The sequence below is a fragment of the Globicephala melas genome, chromosome 12 (genome assembly GCF_963455315.2).
Source record: "Globicephala melas chromosome 12, mGloMel1.2, whole genome shotgun sequence".
NCBI classification, from domain to species: domain Eukaryota; kingdom Metazoa; phylum Chordata; class Mammalia; order Artiodactyla; family Delphinidae; genus Globicephala; species Globicephala melas.
Window position 1 is genome coordinate 36741060 of NC_083325.1, and position 26030 is coordinate 36767089.

The 26030-nt window shown below is 38.3% G+C and overlaps 1 protein-coding gene across 2 annotated transcripts in view; it reads left to right on the forward strand.

Moving 5' to 3' along the window:
• Positions 1-26030, forward strand: part of WDPCP (WD repeat containing planar cell polarity effector) — a 255661-nt gene that overhangs the window by 192680 nt on the left and 36951 nt on the right. Inside the window, exon 13 of one of the 2 annotated variants that reach the window (XM_070046892.1) lies at positions 20494-20655. The exons of the other annotated variant lie outside the window; for it this stretch is intronic. Within the exon in view, the coding sequence (XP_069902993.1) occupies positions 20494-20527 (34 nt within the window). The 3' untranslated portion in view covers positions 20528-20655. Of the gene's footprint in view, positions 1-20493; positions 20656-26030 lie in introns of those variants that run through there. 2 annotated transcript variants of the gene reach the window in all.

The following is a 26030-nucleotide window of genomic DNA, read 5'->3' on the forward strand; positions in this document are numbered from 1 at the left end:
AAACTTTCCTTTATAAAGGAAACTTGCATAAGCCTCTTAGATAGCCTTATCCACCAGAGGGCAGATAGCAGAAGCAAGAAGAACTACAATCCTGCAGCCTGTGGAATGAAAACCACATTCACAGAAAGATAGGCAAAATAAAAAGGCAGAGGGCTATGTATCAGATGAAGGAACAAGATAAAACCCCAGAAAAACAACTAAATGAAGTGGACATAGGCAACCTTCCAGAAAAAGAACTCAGAATAATGATACTGAAGATGATCCAGGACCTCAGAAAAAGAATGGAGGCAAAGATCTAGAAGATGCAGGAAATGTTTAACAAAAACCTAGAAGAATTAAAGAACAAACACCTAGAAGAATTAAAGAACAGACAAACAGAGATGAAGAAACAATAACTGAAATGAAAAATACACTAGAAGGAACCAATAGCAGAATAACTGAGGCAGAAGAACAGATAAATGACCTGGAAAACAATATGGTGGAATTCACTGCTGCAGAACAGAATAAAGAAAAATGAATGAAACTAAATGAAGACAGCCTAAGAGACCTCTGGGACAGCATTAAACTCACCAACATTCGCATTATAGGGGTCCCAGAAGAAGAGAGAGAAAAGACCCGAGAAAATATTTGAAGAGATTATAGTCGAAAGCTTCCCTAACATGGGAAAGGAAATAGCCACCCAAGTTCAGGAAGCACAGAGAGTCCCAGGCAGTATAAACCCAAGGAGAAACATGCTGAGACACGTAGTAATCAAATTGACAAAAATTAAAGACAAAGAAAAATTAATAAAAGCAACAAAGGAAAAACAACAAATAACAACAAAGGAATCCCCATAAGGTTAACATCTGATTTCTCAGCAGAAACTCTACAAACCAGAAGGGAATGGCATGATATATTTAAAGTGATGAAAGGGAAGATCCTACAACCAAGATTACTCTACACAGCAAGGATCTCTTTCAGATTCCATGGAGAAATCAACAGCTTTACAGACAAGCAAAAGCTAAGAGAATTCAGCACCACCAAACCAGCTCTACAACAAATGCTAAAGGAAGTTCTCTAAGTGGGAAACACAAGAGAAGAAAAGGACCTACAAAAACAAACCCAAAACACTTAAGAAAATGGTAATAGGAACATACATTTTGATAATTACCTTAAATGTGAATGGATTAAATGCTCCAACCAAAAGACACAGGCTCGCTGAATGGATACAAAACAAGACCCATATATATGCTGTCTACAAGAGACCCACTTCAGACCTAGGGACACATACAGATTTAAAGTGAGGGGATGGAAAAAGATATTCCATGCAAATAGAAATTGAAAGAAAGCTAGAGTAGCAATGCTCATAGCAGACAAAATAGGCTTTAAAATAATGTTACAAGGGACAAGGAAGGACACTACATAATGATCAAGGGATCAATCCAAGAAGAAGATATAACAATTACAAATATATATGCACCCAACATAAGAGCATATGTTAACAGCTATAAAAGAGAAAACTGAGAGTAACACAGTAATAGTGGGGGACATTTAACACCTCACACCAATGGACAGATCATCCAAACAGAAAATTACTAAGGAAACACAAGCTTTAAATGACATAATAGACCAGATGGATTTCATTGATATTTATAGGACATTCCATCCAAAAACAGCAGATTACACTTTCTTCTCAAGTGCGCACAGAACATTCTCCAGGATAGATCACATCTTGGGTCACAAATCAAGCCTCAGTAAATTTAAGAAAATTGAAGTCATGTCAAGCATCTTTTTGACCACAATGCTATGAGATTAGAAATAGATTGCAGGGGAAAAAAACCCATAAAAAACACAAACACATGGAGGCTAAACAATACGTTACTAAATAACCAAGAGATCACTGAAGAAATCAAAGAAGAAATCAAAAAATACCTACAGACAATGACAAAGAAAACATGATGATCCAAAACCTACGGGATGCAGCAAAAGCAGTTCTAAGAGGGAAGTTTATAGCAATACAGTCCTACCTCAAGAAACAAGAAAAATCTCAAATAAACAATCTAACCTTACACCTAAAGGAACTAGAGAAAGAACAACAAACAAAACCCAAATTTAGCAGAAGGAAAGAAATCAAAAAGATCAGAGCAGAAGTAAATGAAATAGAAACAAAGAACACAATAGCAAAGATCAATAAAACTAAAAGCTGGTTCTTTGAGAAGATAAACAAAATTGATAAACCTTTAGCCAGACTCATCAAGAAAAAGAGGGAGAAGACTTAAATCCATAAAATTAGAAATGAAGGCTTCCCTGGTAGCACAGTGGTTGCGAGTCCACCTGCTGATGCAGGGGACACAGGTTCGTGCCCCGGTCCGGGAAGATCCCACATGCCGCAGAGAGGCTAGGCCCGTGAGCCATGGCCGCTGAGCCTGCACGCCCGGAGCCTGTGCTCTGCAACTGGAGAGACCACAACAGTGAGAGGCCTGTGTACCACCAAAAAAAAAAATTAGAAATGAAAAAGGAGAAGTTACTGGTGACACCGCAGAAGTACAAAGGATCATAAGAGACTACTACAGCAACTCTAGTAATAATACGGACAACCTAGAATAAAAGGACAAATTCATAGAAAGGCATAACCTTCCAAGACTGAACCAGGAAGAAATAGAAAATATGAACAGACGTGTCGCAAGTAATGAAATTAAAACTGTGATTAAAGATCTTCCAACAAAACAAAATCCAGGACCAGATGGCTTCACAGGTGAATTTTATCAAACATTTAGAGAAGAGCTAACACCCATCCTTCTCAAAGCCTTCCAAAAAATTGGAGAGGAAGGAACACTCCAAAACTCCTTCTGTTAGGCCACCATCACCCTCATACCAAAACCAGACAAACTCCCCAAAAAAATTACAGACCAATATCACTGATGAATATAGATGCAAAAATCCTCAACAAAATACTAGCAAACAGAATCCAACAGCACATTAGAAGGATCATACACCATGATCAAGTGGGATTTATCCCAAGGATGCAAGGATTCTTCAATATATGCAAATCAATCAATATGGTACATCATATTAACAAACTAAAGAATAAATACCATATGATCATCTCAATAGATGCAGAAAAAGCTTTTGACAATATTCAACACCCATTTATGACAAAAATTCTCCAGAAAGTGGGCATAGAGGAAAACTACTTCAACATAATAAAGGCCATATATGATAACCCCACAGCCAACATCATTCTCAACGGTGAAAAACTGAAAACATTTCCTCTAAGATCCAGAACAAGACAAGGATGTCTGCTCTCGCCACTATTATTCAACATAGTTTTAGAAGTCCTAGCCATGGCAGTCAGAGAGAAAAGAAATAAAAGGAATACAAAATGGAAAAGAAGTAAAACTGTCACTGTTTGCAGATGACATGATACTGTACATAGATAATCTTAAAGATGCCACCAGAAAACTACTATAGCTAATCAATGAATTTGATAATGCTGTAGGACACAAAATTAATGCACAGAAATTTCTTGCATTCCTATACACTAACAACGAAAGGTCAGAAGGAGAAATTAAAGAAACAATCCCATTCACCATTGCAACAAAAAGAATAAAACACATAGGAATAAACCTATCTAAGGAGGTAAAAGACCTGTACTCAGAAAACTATAAGACACTGATGAAACAAATCAAAGATGACACAAACAGATGGAGAGATAAACCATGTTCTTGGATTGGAAGAATCAACATTATGAAAGTGACTATACTGCCCAAAGCAATCTACAGTTCATTGCAATCACTATTAAATTACCAACAGCATTTTTTACAGAACTAGAACAAAGAAGTCTTAAGGTTTGTATGGAGACACAAAAGACCCTGAATAGCCATAGCAATTTTGAGGGAAAAATACGGAGCTGGAGGAATCCCTGACTTCAGACTATACTACAAAGCTACAGTAATCAAGACAATATGGTACTGGCACAAAAACAGACATATAGATCAATAGAATAGGATAGAAAGCCCAGAGATAAACCCACACACCTATGGTCAACTGATCTATGATAAAGGTGGCAAGGATATTCAGTGGAGAAAAGACAGTCTCTTCAATAAGTGGTGCTGGGAAAACTGGACAGCTACATGTAAAAGAATGAAATTAGAGCACTCCCTAACACCATACACAGAAATAAACTCAAAATGGATTAAAGATGTAAATGTAAGACCGGACACTGTAAAACTCTTAGAGGAAAACATAGGAAGAACACTTTTTAACATAATTCACAGCAAGATCTTTTTTGACCCACCTCCTAGATTAATGGAAATAAAAACAAAAATAAACAAATGGGACCTAATGAACCTTAAAGGCTTTTGCACAGAAAAGGAAACTGTAAATAAGACAAAAAGACAACCCTCAGAATGGGCGACAATATTTGCAAACGAATTATCAGAGAAAGGTTTAATTTACAAAAGGTATAAGCAGCTCATGCAGCTCAATATTAAAAAAAACAAACAACCCAATTAAAAAATGGGCTGAAGGGCTTCCCTGGTGGCGCAGTGGTTGAGAGTCCGCCTGCCGATGCAGGGGACACGGGTTCGTGCCCCGATCCGGGAAGATCCCACATGCCACGGAGCGGCTGGGCCTGTGAGCCATGGCCGCTGAGCCTGCGCGTCCGGAGCCTGTGCTCTGCAACGGGTGAGGCCACAACAGTGAGAGGCCCATGTACCGCAAAAAAAAAAAAAAAAAAGTGGGCTGAAGACCTAAACAGACATTTCTCCAAAGAAGAGATACAGATGGCCAAGAGGCACATGCAAAGCTGCTCAACATCACTAATTGTTAGAGAAATGCAAATCAAAACTACAGTGAGGGGGGAGCCCTTAAATGCATTGTAACCTGCAAAATAGAGAAGAGTTTGACTTCTTGTGGAATGTATCTAAGCATCTAATTGGTGGAGTTGAAAGAGAATTGGAGTCATCCCAGCTCTGTCAAAGAGTTAAGAAAATAGGTGACCAGTTCGTTATCTGTAAAATGGAAAATCAAATCACCTGCTTCTCCTATCTCTTGGGAGTATAGTATCCAATAAAACAATTGTTAGAAAACACTTTTACATCTGTAAGGTATTCTACAATTAAAAATTGTGATTGCTAATTTTCTAAACCATGGAAAATAGAAGCAGGACTGAAATAGTAAATGAATGCAAATACAACATGACTTTTAAAAAGTATTCTGGGGCTTCCCTGGTGGCGCAGTGGTTGAGGGTCCCCCTGCCAATGCAGGGGACGTGGGTTCGTGCCTCGGTCCGGGAGGATCCTGCATGCCACGGAGCGGCTGGGCCTGTGAGCCGCGGCCACTGGGCCTGCGTGTCTGGAGCCTGTGCTCCGCGGCAGGAGAGGCCACAGCAGTGAGAGGCCCACGTACCACAAAAAAACCCAAAAACAAACAACAAGAAAAGTATTCTGCAAATTTTTATTAAAAAGAGCTAGTGTAGTTTTTCGTTAGTACAACTATCATTATATACCAACTGGGACATAGCAGGAGTCAGTAAATTCATGTCAGATTCACCTTATTTGTAAGAAATGAACACAAGCTTCCAAGGTACAGAGCTAGTGCCCTCAAGCTGGAGAATGTCATCCCTGTATGTGTGTCCCCGGTCTTACTAGAGGCAAGGAAAAGGGTCTGGCACACACATTGTCTTAGTCCATTTGGGCTTCTGTAACAAAGTACCACAGACTGGGTGGCTATTAGGGCATTAATTCCATTCATGAGGACTCTGCTCTCATGACCTAATCACCATCCAAAGGGCCCACCTAATGGTCCTGATAGCATAATTAGGTTTTCAACATAGAAATTTGCAGGGGACACAGGCATTCAGAACACAGCAGACATCATGTGCTTTCTGCTGTAGGAGACACTGCTTCCAGGCTCCTCTCCTCCTTGCTAGTAACTCAGATTAAATCAGAGCACTGAATGGTGTTCAAGCTTTTAGCTGCTGTATTTTCGAGTATAACTTTATATGATCCCCACATTTATTCATCTCATGATAAGTTAAACATCTCAGTTTGTATGCTGTCTACTCTCAGGTTATCATATTGTTAAAAGGTATCAGCACTAAACATTGAAAATGGCTTCTTATTAATTTCTTATTTATTTATTTTTTGCTGCGTTGGGTCTTAGTTGCAGCATGCGGGATCTTTCCTCACGGCATGCGGTCTCTTCATTGTGGTACTCGGGCTTCTCTCTAGTTGTGGCACGCAGGCTCCAGAGCGCGTGGGCTCTGTAGTTTGCAGCTCGTGGGTTCTCTCTTTGAGGCACGTGAGCTCAGTAGTTGTGGCGCACGGGCTTAGTTGCCCTGCAGCATGGGGGGATCTTAGTTTCCCTGACCAGGGATCGAGCCCATGTCCCCTGCATTGGAAGGTGGATTCTTTACCACTGGACCACCAGAGAAGTCCCTTCTTATTAATTTTTTTTTTGCGGTATGCGGCCCTCTCACTATTGTGGCCTCTCCTGTTGCGGAGCACAGGCTCCGGACGTGAAGGCTCAGCGGCCATGGCTCACCAGCCTAGCCGCTCCATGGCATGTGGGATCTTCCCGGACTGGGGCACGAACCCCTGTCCCCTGCATCGGCAGGCAGACTCTCAACCACTGCGCCACCAGGGAAGCCCCCTTCTTACTAATTTCTGAAGCACATTTATTGCCGCATATTAACTTATCCCATAATTTCATAACATTGGTTGGGAGAGGAGATTATATTTAAGATAAGAAATGGGAAGGAAAGGAAAGTGTTAAATATTTAACACTGTTCCAACATCTCTTTAAACTAAGTAGATAAAGATATTTAGCATTTTTCATTGTTTCAAAACAGTATTTTATTGTGTAACCGACCTTTGGGCTATATTTAACACTGTTCCAACATCTCTTTAACTAAATAGATAAATATATTTATTATTTTTCATTGTTTCAAAACCGTATTTTATTGTGTAACCAAATTTTGGGCTAGAAAGCAGGGGAGGAAGGAAAGGTCTAAAGTATACAAAATGACTATTTGCATTTTTGTAGGTAACAAGAGTATGATAGAGGCTTATAACTTGCCTTATTGTGCCTCAGAAATGCCTGTGAATTGCCAGGAGGCTTCCAAAGCCTTACATAAATCCAAAAAGCAAGAATCCAGTTCAGAGCCCAAATGGAGCAGGCAGGCAGAGCTTTACCTATTCCACTACAACCCCTCCTCTTCAAAATACTTTATACTATGCTCTGCAAAAAAAGAGGCTTAGACCCCCAGAGGAGATGCAGAGTAGCACTCATCTACTGACAATGTAAGCCTTAAACCCACACCTACCAGAAACTGATGACAGGGTGGCTCAGCTACAGCTGTTAGAGAAGGAGCATGTGCAAAAGTGAAGTACACAGTGTTACGGGGAGGAAATTCTTCACCCCATACACTCCCCAGTTTGGGCCTTTTGGAAAATAATGGCTGTGATCTAGTCTGTTTTCTCAATGTGATCTGAGAGAGCCTACAACTTTAACCGAGTGACTCTGGTATTGTTATTTTTTTTTAATTGACATATAAGTTGATTTACAATGTTGTATTAGTTTCTGGTGTACAGCAAAGTGATTCAGTTTTATATATATATACATATGTGTGTGTATACACTTTTTCATATTCTTTTCCATTATAGTTCATTACAATATATTGAATATAATTCCCTGTGCTATACAATAGGACCTTGCTGTTTATCTATTTTATATATAGTAGTTTGTATGTGCTAATCCCAAACACCTAATTTATTCCTCCCCACCCCCTTTCCCCTTTGATAACCATAAGTTTGTTTTCTATGTCTGTGAGTCTGTTTCTGTTGTGTAAACAAGTTCATTTGAATCATATTTTAGATTCCACATATAAATGATATCATATGATATTTTTCTTTTCCTGTCTGACTTCACTTAATATGATAATCCCTAGGTTCATCCATGTTGCCGCAAATGGCGTTATTTCATTCTTTCTCATGGTTGAGTAATATTCCACTGTATATATGTACCACATCTTCTTTATCCACTCATCTGTCGATGGACATTTAGTTTGCTTCCATTTCTTGGCTATTATAAAAAGTGCCACTATGGGGGCTTCCCTGGTGGCGCAGTGGTTGAGAGTCCGCCTACCGATGCAGGGGACATGGGTTCATGCCCCGGTCCGGGAAGATCCCACATGCTGCAGAGCGGCTGGGCCCGTGAGCCATGGTCGCTGAGCCTGCGCGTCCGGAGCCTGTGCTCTGTAATGGGAGAGGCCACAACAGTGAGAGGCCCGCGTACTGCAAAAAAAAAAAAAAAAAGTGCCACTATGAACATTGGGGTGTATGTAGCTTTTTGAATTAAAGTTTTGTCTGGGTAGTTGCCCAGGAGTGGGATTACAAGATCATCTGGTAGCTCTATTTTTAGTTTTTTTGAGGAACCTCCACACTGTTCTCCATAGTGGCTGCACCAATTTACATTTCCACCAACAGTGTAGGAGGGTTCCCCATTCACACCCTGTCTGGCATTTATTATTTGTAGACTTTTTAATTTTAATTTTTATTTCATATTGAAGTGTAGTTGATTTACCATGTTGTGTTATTTTCAGGTGTACAGCAAAATGATTTAGTTATACGTATACATATATCCATTCTTTTTCAGATTCTTTTCCAATATAGGTTATTACAGAATATTGAGTAGAATTCTCTGTGCTGTCCAGTAGGTCCTTGTTGATTACCTGTTTTATATTTAGTAGTGTATATACATTAATCCCAAACTCCTATTTTATCCCTCCCCCCATTTCACCTTTGGTAACCATAAGTTTATTTACTATGGCTGTGAGTCTGTTTCTGTTTAGTAAATAAGTTCATTTGCATCATTTTTTTTAGATTCCACATGTAAGTGATATCACATGATATTTATCTTTCTCTGTCTGACTTTCCTCACTTAGTATGATAATCTCTAGGTCCATCCATGTTGCTGCAAATGGCACTTCATTCTTCTTTATGGCTGAGTAATATTCCATTGTATATATGTACCACATCTTCTTTATCCATTCCTCTTTTGATGGACATTTAGGTTCCTTCCATGTCTTGGCTATTGTAAATATTGCTGCAGTGAACATTGGGGTTCATGTATCTTTTCAAATTATGGTTTTCTCCAGATATATGCCCAGGAGTGGAATTGCTGTATCATATGGTAGTTCTATATTTAGTTTTTTAAGGAACCTCCATACTGTTCTCCATCCTGGTTGTACCAATTTACATTCCCATCAACCGTGTAGGAGGGATCCCTTTTCTCCGCATCCTCTCCAGCATTACCTGTTTATAGACTTTTTGATGATGGCCATTCTGATTGGTGTGTGGTGACACCTCATTGTAGTTTTGAATTGCATTTCTCTAATAATTAGCACGTTGGGCATCTTTTCATGTGCTTTTTAAAGGCTATCTGTGTGTCTTCTTTGGAGAAATGTCTATTTAGATCTTCTGCTCATTTTATGATTGAGTTATTTGTTTTTTTGATATTGAGCTACATAAGCTGTTTGTATATTTTGGAGATTAATTCCTTGTTGGTCGCTTCATTTGCAAATATTTTCTCCCATTCTTTGGGTTGTCTTTTTGTTTTATTTACAGTTCCCTTTGCTATGCAAAAGCTTATAAGATTAATTAGGCCCTATTTGTTTATTTTTGTTTTTATTTTCATTACTCTAGGAAGTGCACTGAAAAAGATATTGCTGCGATTTATGTCAGAGTGTTCTGCCTATGTTTTCCTCTAAGAGTTTTATAGTGTCTGTTCTTACATTTAGGTCTTTAGTCCATTTTGAGTTTATTTTTGTGTATGGTGTTAAAGAATGTTCTAATTTCATTCTTTTACATGTAGCTGTCCAGTTTTCCCAGCACCACTTATTGAGGAGACTGTCTTTTCTCCATTCTAGAATCTTGCCTCCTTTGTTGTAGATTAATTGGCCATAGGTGCATGGGTTTATTTCTGGGTTCCTATCCTGTTCCGTTGATCTATATTTTTGTTTTTGTGCCAGGACCAAGCTGTTTTGATTACTGTAGCTTTGTAGTATAGGCTGATGTCAGGGAGCCTGTTTCCTCCAGCTCTGTTTCTCTTTCTCAAGATTGCATTGGCTATTTGGATCTTTTCTGTAGCCATACAAATTTTAAGGTTTTTTGTTCTAGTTCTGTGAAAAATGCTATCAGTAATTTGATAGGGATTGCATTGAATCTGTAGATTGTCTTCGGTAGTATAGTCATTTTGACAATATTGATTCTTTCAATCCAAGAACATGGTGTATCTGTCCATCTGTGTCATCTTCAATTTCTTTGAGCAGCATCTTGTAGTTTTCAGAGTACAGGTCTTCTGTCTCCTCAGGTACATTTATTCCTAGGTATTTTATTGTTGTTGATGCAATGGTAAGTAGAATTGCTTCCTTAATTTCTCTTTCTGATCTTCCGTTGAATGCACGAGATTTCTGTGTATTTGTATCCTGCAACTTTATGAAATTCATGGATGAGCTCTAGTAGTTTTCTGGTAGTGTCTTTAGAATTTTCTATGTATAGTATCATGTCATCTGCAAACAGTGATAGCTTTACTTCTTTTTTCCCAATTTGTATTCCTTTTATTTCTTTTTCTTCTTTGATAGCCATGGCTAGGACTTCCCAAACTATATTGAATAAAAGTGGAAAGAATGGACATCCTTGTCTTGCTCCTGATTTTAAAGGAAATGCTTTCAGCTTTTTACCATTGAGAATGATGTTAGCTGTGGGTTTGTCATACATGGCCTTTATTATGTTGAGGATGTTTCCCTCTATGCCCACTTTCTGGAGAGTTTTTTTTTTTAATCATAAATGGGTGTTGAATTTTGTCAAAAGCTTTTTCTGCATCTATTGAGATGATCATATTGTTTTTATTCGTCAATTTGCTAATGTGGTTTTATCATACTGATTGATTTGTGGATTCTGAAGAATCCTTGCATTCCTGGGATAAATCCCACTTGATCATGGTGTATGATCCTTTTAATGTGTTCCTGGATTAAGTTTGCTAGTATTTTGTTGAGGATTTTTGCATCTATATTCATCAATGATAGTGGCCTGTAGTTTTCTCTTTTTGTGGTATCTTTTTATGGTTTTGGTATCAGGGTGATGGTGCCCTCAAAGAATGAGTTTGATGATGGCCTCATAGAGTGAGTTTGGGAGCATTGCTTCCTGTGCAATTTTTTGGATGAGTTTCAGAAGGATAGGGGTTTACTCTTCTTTAAATGTTTGATAGAATTCACCTGTGAAGCCATCTGGTCCTGGGCTTTTGTTTGTTGAAAGTTCTTAAATCACAGTTTCAATTTCATTACTTGTGACTGGTCTGTTTATATCTTCTTTTTCTTCCTGGTTCAGACTTGGGAGATTGTACTTTTCTAACAATTTGTCCGTTTCTTCTAGATTGTCCATTTTATTGGCATATAGCTGCTTATAGTAGTCTCTCATGATCCTTTGTATTTCTGTGGTGTCAGTTGTAATTTGTAATTTTATTGATTTGAGCCCTCTCCCTTTTTTTTTCCTGATGAGTCTGGCTAAAGCTTTATCAATTTTGTTTATCTTTTCAAACAACCACCTTTTAGTTTCATTGATCTTTTCGATTGTCTTCTTCAACTCTACTTCACTTATTTCTGCTCCGATCTTTATGAATTCTTTCCTTCTACAACTTTTGTGTTTTGTTTGTTTTTCTTACTCTAGTTGTTTTAGGTGTAAGGTTATGTTGTTTGTTTGAGATATTTCTTGTTTCCTGAGGTAAGATTGTGTTGCTAAGCACTTTCCAAGAGCAGAGCCTCTGTTTCCCCCAGTGCATTCAAGCCCCACTGGCCTTCAAAGACATATGCTCTGGGGGCTCCTCCTCTCGATGCCAGACACCCAGGCTGGGGAGCCTGATGTGGGGCTCAGAGCTCTCACTCATGTGGGAGAACCTTTGTGATATGATTACTTTCCAGTTTGTGGGTCACCCACCCGGTGAGTCTAGCATTTGATTATATCACGAATGTGCCCCTCCTACCTTCTCACTGTGACTTCTTCTTTGTCTTTGGGTGTAGAATATCTTTCTTGGTAGGTTCCAATCTTTTTTATCGATGGTTGTTCAGCATTTAGTTGTGATTATGTGCGAGGAGGTGAACTCAAGTCCTTCTACTCCACCATCTGGTGTCAGACTCAGGGCTTTGGCTTTGACTGGGAGAAATTTCTATCCATGGCTGCACCTGATTGAGGCTGCACACCAGTGAGAAAGACCCAGTCCACTCCCTTTGTAGACTTTTTAACAATGGCCATTCTGACTGGTGTGAGGTGATACCTCATTGTATCTTATATTTGCATTTCTCTAATAACTAGTGATGTTGAGGATCTTTTCATGTGCCTATTGGCCATCTGTATGTCTTCTTTGGAGGAAGGTCGATTTAGCACTTCTGGCAATTTTTTGAGTGGGTTGTATGTTTTTCTGTTGTTATTGAGTTGTATGTGCTGTTTGTATATTTTGGAAATTAAGGCCTTGTCTGTTGCATCATTTGCAAATATTTTCTACCAGTCCATAGGTTGTCTTTTCATTATGTTTATGGTTTTCTTTTCTGTGCCAAAAGCTTATAAGTTTGATTAGATCCCATTTGTTTATTTCTGCTTTTATTTCTATTGCCTTGGGAGACTGACCTAAGTAAACATTGATATGATTTATATCAGAGAACATTTTACCTATGTTCTTTTCTAGGAGTTTTATGGTGTCATGTCTTGTTTAAATCTTTAAGCCATTTTGAGTTTATTTTGGTGTATGGTGTGAGGGAATGTTCTAACTTCATTAATTTACATATGGCTGTCCAACTTTCCTAACATGACTTGCTGAAGAGACTTTTTTTCTCCATTGTATATTCTTGCCTCCTTTGTCAAAGATTAATTGACCATAGGTGTGTGGATGTATTTCTGGGATCCCTTTTCTGTTCCCTTGATCCAGGTGTATGTTTCTGTGCTGATATCACACTGTTTTGATTACTGTAGCTTTGTAGTATTATCTGAAGTCTGGGAGGGTTATGCCTCCTGTTTTGTTCTTTTATCTCAGGATTGCTTTGGCAATTCTGGGTCTTTTGTTGTTCCATATAAATTTTGGGATTATTTGTTCTAGTTCTGTGAAAAATGTCATGGGTATTTTGATAGGTATTGCATTAAATCTCTAGATTTCTTTGGGTAGTGTGGCCATTTTAACAATATTAATTCTTCCAATCAAGCAGCATGGGGTATCTTTTCATTTCTTTAAATCAGCTTCAATTTTCTTTATCAATGTTTTATAGTTCTCTATAGTGTACAAGTCTTTTACCCCCTTGGTTAGGTTTGTTCCTAAGTATTTTTTGATGCAATTTTGAAAGGGATTTTTTATTGTTTTTACTTTTCTGGTATTTCATTGTTAGTGTAAAGAAATGCTACATATTTCTGTATGTTATTCTTGTATCCTGCTACCAAGGTGAATTCGTTTATCAGTTCTAGTAGTTTTTGTGTGGAGTCTTTTGGGTTTTCTATATGTGGTATCATGTTAACTGCATATAATGATAATTTTACCTCTTCCCTTCCAATGTGGACACCTTTTGTTCCTTTTCCTTGTCTAATTGCTGTTGCTAGGACTTCCAATACTATCTTGAATAAAGTGGTGAGAGTGGGCATCCTTGTCTTGTTCCAGATTTTAGCAGACAGGCTTTCAGCTTTTCAGTGTTGAGTATTATGTTGGCTGTGAGTTTATCATAAATAGCTTTTATTATGTGAAGTTATGTTCCCTCTATGCCCACTTTGGTAAGAGATCTTATCATGAATGGATGTTGGATTTTATCAAATGCTTTTTCTGCATCTATTGAGATGATCATGTAGACCATTCTCTAGGACACACTACATCCTAGGACACAAAACAAGCCTCAGAAAGTTTAAGAGGATAGAAATTTTTTTAAGTATCTTTTCTGACTACAATGTAATGAAACTAGAAATCAACCACAAGAACAAGAATGAGAAAAAAAAATGATTACATGGGGACTAAACAACATGCTACTAAAAAAAACCAATGGGTCAATGATGAAATCAAAGAGAAAATTTAAAAATATCTTGAGACAAATGACAGTGAAAACACAAGCATCCAAAATCTATGGGATTCAGCAAAAGCAGTCCTAGGAGGGAAGTTCATAGCGATACAGGCCTTCTATGAAGCCACCATCACCCAGATACCAAAAGCAGATGAAGACACTGCAAAAAAAGAAAATTATAGGCCAATATCTTTGATGAATATAGATGCAAAAATTCTCAACAAAATACTAGCAAACCAAATCCAATAATACATAAAAAAGATCATACGCCACAATCAAGTCAGATTCATCCCAGGGTCACAAGGATGGTTCAATATATGCAAATCAATAAATGTGAAATACCACACCAACAAAAGAAAAGTCAAAACTGCTATTGTTAAGTAAAGAGGAGTATCATTCTGAGTGAGCAACCACAGAGTACACAGGTGGTCTAGTCAGTCAGTTTTTATGAGCCCCCTTCATTCCAAATGTACTTTTTTCCTTCAAATGGTGAAAATCAGACTGTTTATTCCTAAGACAAATGACTTCAACTGTTTCATTTTAATATAGATTTGTATACTTTTTTATGGGGGATAAAAGGAAAGAAACCACCTTACAGTTTTCTTTCCAGGGGCTTCCAACTACCATTCAGTATTTATTGATTAATAAAAATGCTAAGAAACTTTAATTTTTTGCATATCTTATTTTGTACCAGAAATAGTTTATCTTTGAAAATAATCTGTATATATATAGAGAGAGATAGGGGTAGTAGAAAATACTCAAATCCAGTGGTTACTTTGACACAATACAGAATAGATGGAAATTTTAGCTGGGTTTCAAATATACTAAAATAAAAAAATTATTATAGGAAAATAAAATTTTAGTGCTTTATGACTTAAAAGTAGTATATATGTATTTAAACTGAGATCTAAATTATTTTACTTTTTAAATTGACACCCTATAAAAAACAGTAAGTTATAGTTTTAGTAAAGTACCAGGGACTTCTGACAAACTCATTGTTCTAGAATAAGTCAGAAACTTTGAGCTATATCATTACTTCTATCCATACTTCACAGACAAAATTAACATGCGTAGATTTATTAATCACAAGTTTTCATTCCTATTCTCAACATACAGGTATTGAAGACAGGAGAAACTGGAGGCAAACTCAGTTTAAGTTTCCATGAAGTGACTCTGAAAAACATTTCTCAATACTTTTTATAAACATCTCCTTCTCCCAGCATGTTTTATGGGGCCACTGTTGGTACTGGTATTTCATCAACTCAGATATTATGGGAAGTCTTGATGTCCTTAGAACCAGAATATGTTGACACACTTGTTCTCAGAAATCCTGACCAAACAGTTCTCTTGAGGGGAATATCCTTGGTTAAGCAGGAGTGCTGAAACTCTCCTTTGTCAGGCCTTACTGTTTCACTTATGTCCTTACTTTTAACATATACTTGCTGCCATTAATTCAGAGGTTTATATTTTAATTTATTTTGTACTGATTTACTAGCACAGAATTATTCTTCAACTTAGCATTTTTTTAAATTTTTATTTATTTATTTTTGGCTGCATTGGGTCTTTGTTGTCATGTGCGGGCTTTTCTCTAGTTGTGGTGAGCGGGGGCTACTCTTCATTGCGGTGCACAGACTTCTCATAGTGGTGGCTTCTCTTGTTGTGGGGTGTGGGCTCTAGGCGCGTGGGCTTCAGTAGTTGTGGCACGAGGGCTCAGTGGTTGTGGCTCGTGGGCTCTAGAACTTGGGCTCAGTCGTTGTGGCGCACGGGCTTAATTGCTCCACGGCATGTGGAATCTTCCCAGACCCGGGCTCAAACCCGTGTCGCCTGCATTGGCAGGCAGATTCTTAACCACTGTGTCATCAGGGAAGTCCAAGCATTTTTTATATATTATAATGTCAGTAGTCATATCACAACATACTATTATCCTCAATGTCCCTGTGAGGGCAGTGAATAACTTCTACCATTATGTTAATGACAATAAAGTCAGTCTCTTACACTTTACTTATCATAGCTGGCAGAAGAAGGTCTCTGAAATAACATCTTTAATAAATATTATAATACCATAAGTCTACTTACTATATGCCATCTCAGTAATCATCAAAAGCAATTATGAATAGCCTCTCCAAAGTATTGAGAAGGATGTACTAGTTACGAATGCTCACTGAAGTCCTAATTTACAGCTCTAGTATAGCACTTACAGACTAAGGTTTAGTCAGTTGTGTAGATAGCATGCAATAATTTTTGAAAAGCCCAAGCTTTGGAGTCAAACAGGAAAGTCAGGAGAGGAAGAGCCCCAGAAATCTGCACACGGATCACCTTGAGTCTTTGGCTGAACACTAACCTGTGCATGCATAGAGTGAGACTTCACACTATGGGCAAAGGACAGTGACAGGGCAGGTCCATGTCTCCCAGGAATCCCTGCTGTATCATTTATTGGCTGGGAGCAGCCTGTGGGGAATGTAGCCTCAGTGTAGATGCAGTGATGAATCTCACGTCATGGCAGCTGGAGCTATTGGCTTATTTTCTTTCCTGAAGTTAGAGATCTGAGAAATGCACTCTTGTGATACCACTGTCCACCATTTGTCTGTATAGGTCTATTTTTCCACAGCAACTACTCCATGGAAATTGACTGGAGACAAAATAGGAGTTTAGTGAGTTAAACTGCATCCACTGTTGCTGCAGTTCATCTCAGAGTTGCATAGTATTCATCCTCTCCCTCATCTGCTCTCCATTTTATTTCTCCTTGCACAGTTTGCCATAGCACTCAGGCATTTCCACTTCATTGAGTATTGGCCTTTTTTTTTTTTTCAGGCTACTAAGAGCCATTCTAGCAGCAATTTATACCATCCTTTGGGGTCCTTGATAGGATATTAAATTCAGTATCCTGAAAAACTGCCACCCACGTTAATGAATTATTTATCCAGTCTTCCATTCCAACTCCCCTGTTGCTGCTGGCACATGCTAGCTAATTCTTTCAACTCTTTAAGTGTGCGGTCTCCTAGCTTATCAAGTCCAGCATATTCTCAGCTAAATTGTGCTGAGATTTAACCCTTGTTATCAGCCTGGCAACCAGGAGAGTAGTAGAGGCATTTCCTGAGGGGAGGGAGTATCTTTTGCATTGTGGGGAGAGGTCTGTATAGAATGTTTTAGCACAGTGGAAGTGCTATCTCAGATGCAGTGGGTCTGCACTGTGAACATCCTCAAGGGCATCCATGCAGCTGTACCTAACCTAGATATCAGTACCTTCAGTGTTCTTAAATAGGGCCTTGACTTTAGCAAAGCAGACCTTCCTTGATGATTCATCCAAATGTCCCTAGCGCTCTGTGACTGTTAACAGTTAGGTCTTCCACCTGTCAGTTGTACCTTCCATTCAAATACAGTAGATAAGGACCTCTATAAGCTACCAGAGTGGCTTTCTGGCTGTCACACTTAGCCATTAACTGTAAAGAGCACTCAGTCTCTTATTATTCTTCCCTGGGGCATAAATACAACTTAGTAGTCATCGGCCTATGCCACTGTCTACTTACTAAACACTGCCCATCCACAGCCTCCACCCCCACTCCAGTACACCACAGAACAGTTCAAAGGAAGGTTTGGTTTGGCTCTCTGGAGCCGTCAAGCCAATATTGCCACTCGAAGAATCCAGTGTCAGTCAGGAACAGGACTGCCTCAGTATCCCTTACTGCCCTCATTTATTTTCTAGGAGCAGCTTGTGGAAAGTGTAGCCTTAACACAAAAATACAATGACACATTTCAAAATGGAACAGCTGGGGCTGTCAGTTGCACTCCCTTTAGTAGGAGATCTCAGAGCGATATTCTTATGAATGCCACATTGGGGTCTATAAATAGAAGTGGGAGAGACATCATGAAAACAGCAGAGTAGGGAGCTCCAAGAATCAGTCCCTCAGTGAAGCAAACATTAAGCAAACAAAGACTGACAAAATTAACTTTTTTAAAACTCTAGAATCTAATTTTTAAAACTTGTAATAATCAGGGGAGTGCTTATTAAAGACAGAGACTGCTAACTTTTTGGTAAGAAAGCATTGTTGCATTTTTGTTTACCTGTCTGCCATCCCCCATTCCCCAGTGTGACAGTGGCCAGCATTTCTGGTGTCAGCTAGCTGGTGCCAGAGGGCAACAATGGATCTTTTTCTCCAAAACTGGTCACAAATTTTGACCAGACTTGTGGTTTCCAGAGGGACCAGTGCAGAAGCTTGGCTTTGTTTCACCTTCCTCAGGCTGGAACAGCATCTTTGGCAAAAGCATTTGTGTATGTCAAAAGCACTTCAAGACATAATATGCATAGCTGTCTCTCAGGCAAGGTACGGAGAGTGGGGAAAGCAGCAGACAGATGGAAAGACCTGAGAAAGAGAAGGCTAAGGTGAAGATTTTGGGGGGAATAAAGTCCTTGAAGGACTACCTCATATACCAGGGAATCAGGGGTACAACACACATGCCCACAACAGGATGCATGCTCATAAAAGACCTGAGAGAACCCCAGACTTAAAACTCTGGAGGACCTTTGGGCTATACACAGCAAGAGTTGAATTCTGAGGCTGAATTGTACATAGGTAGCCTGGCTAAGTAGTGAAAACCATGCCATAGCCCAGAGGCAATCTACAAAGACTGAGAGAATTGTTTGTTTGTTGCTTTAGAATTTTTTTAAAAATCTGTCACATCAGTCTGTCAGGATGTTAAAAATGTCTGGCTGATTGCTGAGATAATGAAACAGAGATTTCAGTGATCACACATGACAAGGAATATAGGCTTTGCAAAAATAGTTTGAGAATGTCACTAAACAAATAGATGACTACCCTCAAAAGCAACAACAGTAAAACCTGGAAGAATCTGATTTCCAGAGTTATCACATTATTATATTCAAAATATCTTATTTCCAGCAAAAATTAAAAGGCATACAAAGAAACAGGAAAGTATGGCCCATTCACAAGGAAAAAAAAATAGCATCCCTGGGGAAGCACAGACATTGGGATTTACTAGATTAAAACTTTATTTTTTTTATTGGAGTATAATTGCTTTACAATGTTGTATTAGTTTCTCCTGTACAGTGAAGTGAATCAGCTACATGTATACATATATCCCCTCCCTCATGTACCTCTCTCCCCCACCATCCCACTTCTAGGTCTTCACAGAGCACTGAACTGAGCTCCCTGTGCTACACAGCAGGTTCCCACTAGCTATCTGTTTTACACATGATAGTGTATTTATGTCAAATCTAATCTCCCAATTCATCCCACCCTCCCCTTCCCCTGCTGTGCCCACACGTCCGTTCTCTATGTCTGCCTTTCTGTTTAGACTAAGACTTTAAATCAGCTGTCTTACATAAGCTTAGAGATGTAAAGGAAATGATAGACAATGATGTGAAGAAGATCAGAATGATTTCTTACCAGATAGAGAATATCAGTAGAGATTGAAATAATTAAAAGGAACCAAATAGAAAATTTGGAGCTGAAAAGGAAAATTCACCAGATGGGCTCAACAGCAGATTTGAGGAGGCAGAAGAAAGAATCAGTGAATGTTAAAATAGGACAATTAAAATTATCACATGAGGGGCTTCCCTGGTGGCACAGTGGTTGAGAGTCTGCCTGCTGATGGAGGGGACACGGGTTCGTGCCCCCATCTGGGAGGATCCCACATGCCACGGAGCGGCTGGGCCTGTGAGCCATGGCCGCTGAGCCTGTGCATCCCGAGCCTGCAAGTCTGGAGCCTGTGCTCCACAACGGGAGAGGCCACGACAGTGAGAGGCCCGTGTACCACAAAAAAAAAAAAAAAAAAATTATCACATGAGAGGAAAAAGGAGAAAAAAAATGAACAGAACCTGAGGGACATGTGGGATGCCATCAAGCGTATGCATTATGGGAGTCTTAGAAGGAGAAGAAAATTTAGACTAACTGCAGGAATCTACATATCCAAGAAACATGATGAAATTCAAGTAGAATCAACTCAAAGAAATCCACATCATTCAAAATGTCAAAAACCAAAGACAGAATCTTGAAAGCAGCAAGCAAAAAGCAACTGGTTTTGTAGAAGAGATCCTCAATAAGATTAACAGCTAATTTTTTCATTAGAAACCATGGAAGGCAGAAGGTAGCAGGATCACATTTGAAGTATATAAAGAAAAAAAATCAATCAAGAATTCTACACACCTGTCAAAACTATCCTTTAAAAATGAAGGAAAATTAAGATATTCCCAGATAAAAGCTGAGGAAGTTTACTGCTAGTTGATCTGCCTTATAAGAAATACTAAAAAGGGTCCTTCAGTCTGAAATGAAAGGACTGTATTTCAAAGCAGTACAAAGAAATAAACAATACAAGGAAAGAAAACTATGTAAGTAAATATAACAGCCAGTATTATTATATTTTTGGTTTGTAACTCTTCTTTTTTCCCCATCTGATTTTAAAAACAGTGAGTGCGGGCTTCCCTGGTGGCGCGGTGGTTGAGAGTCCGCCTGCCGATGCAGGGGACACAGGTTCGTGCCCCGGTCCGGGAGGATCCCACATGCCGCGGAGCACCTGGGCCTGTGAGCCACGGCCGCTGAGACTGCGTGCCCGGAGCCTGTGCTCCGCAACAGGAGAGGCAGCAGCAGTGAGAGGCCCGCGTACGAACAAAAAAAAAAAAAAAAAAAAAACAGTGAGTGCAACAAAAATTGTAATTCTGTTAATGGACACACAGTATTTAAACAGATAACTTTGTGACAATAATAACATAAAGGAGAGGATAGAGCTATATAGAAGTAAAGTTTTGTATGCTATTAAAGTTAAGTTGGTATAATTTAAACCTAGATTGTTATAAATTTAAGATATTGTAATCCTTAGGGTAATCACTAATGAAATAACTAAAAGAGGAAGAGAGAAGGATCAAAATGGTACATTAGAAAAAAATATATCATATGGAAAAGAAGGCAGTATTGCAAGAATTATGGGACAAAATGATAGATGTAGAAAATAAATAGTAAAATGGCAGAACTGAGAGCTTCTTTATCAGTAATCACACTAAATGAAAATGGATTAATACCATCAATTAAAGTACAGAGATTGAAAGAGTGGAAAAAAATGTGATCCAACTGTATGTTGTCTAGAAGGGGCTCACGGTAGACTCAAAGACACAAATAGGTTGAAAATGAAAGGTATATTCCAAGCAAAAGCAAGATAGGGTGGCTTTACTAATGTCAGACAAAACAGACATCAGTAAAAAAGTTTTAGAAGAGGTAAAGAACATTATCCTTAAAGGGACAATGCATCAAGGAGATATAATAAATTAAAACATCTGCGCCCCAGAATAACAGAGATCCGAAACATATGAAGCAAACAATGATGGAATGGAAGGGAGTAGAAAGCTGTACAATGATAGTTGGAAACTTCATCACCCGTTTCAATAGTGGATAACACATCTACATAGAAGATCAATAGGGAAATACAGGGCTTGAACAACAGTATACACTGACTAGATCTAACAGACACATATAGAGGACTCTACACGCAGCAGCAGAATAACATTCTTCTAAAGTGAGCGTGGAAGATTCACCAGCATAGACCACTATTAGAACATAAAACAATTCTTAATGAATTTAAAAAGATAGAAATCACACAAAGCATACTTTTTTTTACCATAGTAAAATTATGCTAGAAATCAATAATGGAAGGAAAACTGAAAATTCTCAAACATATGGAAATTAAACAGTACTGTCCATGGGAGATCAGCTAAGATGGCAGAGTAGAAAAACCCTGGGCTCAGGACTTCCCTGGTGGTGCAGTGGTTAAGAATCTGCCTGCCAACGCAGGGGACACAGGTTCGGAGCCCTGGTCCGGGAAGATGCCACGGAGCAACTAAGCCCATGCGTCACAACTACTGAGCCTATGCTCTAGAGCCCACAAGCCACAATTACTGAGCCCACATGCCACAACTATTGAGCCCACGCACCTAGAGCCCGTGCTCCACAGTGAGAAGCCACCACAATGAGAAGCCCGAGCACTGCAGAGTAGCCCCCACTTGCCGCAACTAGAGAAAGCCTGTGGGCAGCAACAAAGACCCAACACCCATAAATAGATAGACAGATAGATAGATAAACAGATAGATGAATGTTCCTTTAACAAAAAAAAACAACCTGGGCTCATCTCCTCTTACAAGCAAACCAAGTCACACCTGTTTGCAGAACCATTGATGAAAAAGACCAGAACCTATCAGAAAAGATCTAATACAACTAAAGATGTAAAGAAGGAGCCACAATAAGAAAGGTAGTAGGGGTGGAGTCATGCTATAGTCAAGTCCCACACCCGTGGGTGGATAACCCACAAAAAGGAGAATAATTACAACTGCAGAGGTTCTCCAAAGGAGTGAGAAGTCCAAGCCCTGTATCAGGCTTCCCAGCCCAAGGGTCCTGTACTGGGAAGATGAGACCCCAGAGCATTTGGCTTTGAAGGCGAGAAGGGCTTACTTATGGGTGTCCTAGAGGGCTGGGGGAAATAGAGACTTCACTCTTAAAGGGCACACACAAAATCTCACATGCTCCAGGACCCAAGACAGAAGCAGTAATCTGCTAGGAGCCTGGGTCAGACCTACCTGCTGATCTTGGAGATTCTCCTGGAGAGGCGGGAGGCAACTGCAGCTCACCCTGGAGACATTATGATTGTTGTGTGTTCCCATTATGCCTCTTTGTCTTTGACACTACTGTTTGTTTTGAAGTCTATTTTATCTGATAATTTTAGCCATTCTAGCATTCTTATACTGTTTTCCATCCATTTACTTTCACACTGTGTCTGTATATTTACAGTGTATTTCTTATAAACAGCATATAGTTGAGTTTTGCTTTTTTTAAATCCGTTCTAACAATCTTTGTCTTTTTATTGGAGTGTTCAGCCTGTTAATATTTATGTAATTATTGATATGGTTGAAAGTCAATCTACCATTTTTTTTGTTTTCTGTTTATCTCTTCTAATATTTGTTCCTCTGTTCCTTCTTTTTGATTATTTGAATATTTTTCAGAATTTTGTTTTAATTTATGTTTGCTTTTTTAGCTATAGCTCTTTACATTATACTTTTTAGCTGCTCTAAGGGTTACATTAAATATCCATAATGTTCCACAGTCTACTTAGAGTTAATATAGTACTATTTCATGTAAAATGTAGAAATCTTACATGTCAATTGGTTCATTTACCCACCTCACTTCATCCTTTATGCCAAGGGTCCCCAGTCCCTGGACCATGGACCACTACCAGTCTGTGGCCTGTTAGGAACCAGGCCACACAGCAGGAAGTGAACAGCGGGTGAGCGAGCGAAGCTTCATTTGTATTTACAGCCGCTCCCCATCACTCGCATTACCACCTGAGCTCCGCAGATCAGTGGTGGCATTAGATTCTCATAGGAGTGCGAACCCTACTGTGAACTGCGCATGTGAGGGATCTATGCTGTACGTTCCTTATGAGAATCTAATGCCTGATGATCTGAGGTAGAGCTGAGGCCGTGATGCTAGTGCTGGGGAGTGGCTGCAAATATAGAGTATCATTAGCAGAGAGGTTTGACTGCACAGAGACCATAATTAATCAACTGCTTGCAGACTCATGTCAAAACCCTGTCAGTGAGTGGCAAGTGACAATTAAGCTGCATCTTACGGAGTAGACTGGACATAAGCAACACACTTCAGGTGTCACTGTCTCCCATCACCCCTAGATGGGACCATCTAGTTGCAGGAAAATAAGCTCAGGGCTCCTACTGATTCTGCATTATGGTAAGTTATATAATTATTTCATTATATATTACAATGTAATAATAATAGAAATAAAATGCACAATAAATGTAATGTGCTTGCATCCTCCCAAAACCATCCCCCCACCAACCCGGTCTATGGAAAAATTGTCTTCCATGAAACTGGTCCCTGGTGACAAAAAGGTTGGGAACTCCTGCTTTATGCTATAGTTGCCACATATATTACCTATATATGTTATAACCCCCACAAAACAATTTTATAATTTTTGCTTAAAACACACATATGTATGTTAAATAAAGGAAATGATCTTCTTTACATTGATCACTTGTAGTACTTTGCATTATTTATTGAAGAACTGAAGTTTCCATCTGATATCATTTATTTTGGCCTAAAGAACTTCCTTTTGCCCTTCTTATACTGCAGTTCTACTGGAGATACATATCTTAGAGGTGTTTTTCCCTTGAAAATGTCTTTATGTCACCTTCATTCTTGAAAGATACTTTTTGCCGAATATAGAATCTGTGTGACAGTCTTATTTCCTTTGCGTACCTCAGACATTTATTCCACTGTCTTTTTGAGATTATTCTATTTTTGTCTAAATTATTAAATGGGATATTTAGCTCATCAATTTTTAACCTTTCTTCTTTTCTTAATACAAACACTTAGGGCTACGAATTTCCCTTCAAGTATCTCATTTGCTCAAGTTTTTCAGTTACTTCTAAGTATTTTTAAATTTCTATTATAATTTTTCTTTGACTAATGACATTTTAGTTTCTAAATGCATATGGATTTATTGCTTATCTTTCTATCAAAAACTGCATTGTTGACAGATTCATTATTATATTATTCCTTAAAATTTATTGAGACATGCTTTTTTATTTACTAACATAATTTTGTAAGGATTCCATGTGTGTTTGAGGAGGATGTGTATCCACTAATTTATGAGTGACAAGTTCTATGTATCCAGTAAATCCAGCTGTGTAATTATGTTGTTTAAGACTTCTATTTCTTTACGAATTTTTTTACTGCTTGGCCTAGCAAAAATTCAGATATAACTTTGAACTTTCCCCTTTGTTGGTGGGCTCATTATTTATTTTAATTCTATCAGAGATTTGATCTATATACTTTTAGCCTATTTTATTAAATGCATCCAGTCTAGAATTTTTGTATCTTCCTGGAGACATGAAACCTTTATTATTTTGTTCTTACTCTTTCTATCTCTAATAATTTTTTTTTCTAAAAACCATTTATCTGATTATATAGCTACCTTAGCTTTTTAACAAGAAAATTTTATTGAGGTTTAATTTAACTACCATAGAATTTATTCACTTAATTCTACAATTCAATGATTTTTAGTAAATTTTCAGATTTGTAAACCATTATCTTGATCTAATTTTAAACATTTCCTTTATCCCAAGAAGATCCCTCATGCCCATTTGTAGTCACTCCCTTTTCCCAACCCTAGCCAACCACAAATCTACTTTCTGTCTCTATAGATTTATCCTTTTTGGACATTTCATATAGATAGAATGATACAATATTGCTTCTTTAACTGTTAACGTAATATTTTTTAGTTCATCTATTTTGTAGTATGTATCAGTGCTTCATTCCTTTTTACTGCTGAAACCTGCTTCATTGTTTGGATATACCGTATTTTAATTCGTTCATTCATCAGTTGATTGACGTTTAGGATTGTTTCTACTTTTAAGCTATTATGAAAAATGTCACTATGTATACATGAGTGTAAGTCTCTCTGGGGTATGTTTCATTTCTCTTGGGTAGATACGTAGGAATTGCCATGAAATTGAGTGTAATTGTATGTCAAATTTATGTGTAATATTTTCAGAAACTGCCAAACTTTTTCCCAAAGTGGCTGCATTACTTTACATTCTTATCAATAATTGTCTTCTATCCTTCTACTTTTAACCTTGTTTGTCTGTATGATTTAGATGTGGCTTTTATAAATAATATAAAACCGGATTTTACTTTTCCAGTTTGACACTCTGTCTTTAAACTGGTGAGTTTAGTCCATGTATATGATTATTTTTATATTGAGCTGTTTCTATCTTCCTTTGTGCTATTTTCCTGTGCTTCCTTTTATTCCTTTCCTGTTTTTTATTTTTATTTACATTTTTATTGGAAAAAAATTTTTATTGGAGTATAGTTGATTTACAATGTTGTGTTAGTTTCAGGTGTACACTAAAGTGAATCAGTTATACATATAAATATTTCCACTCTTT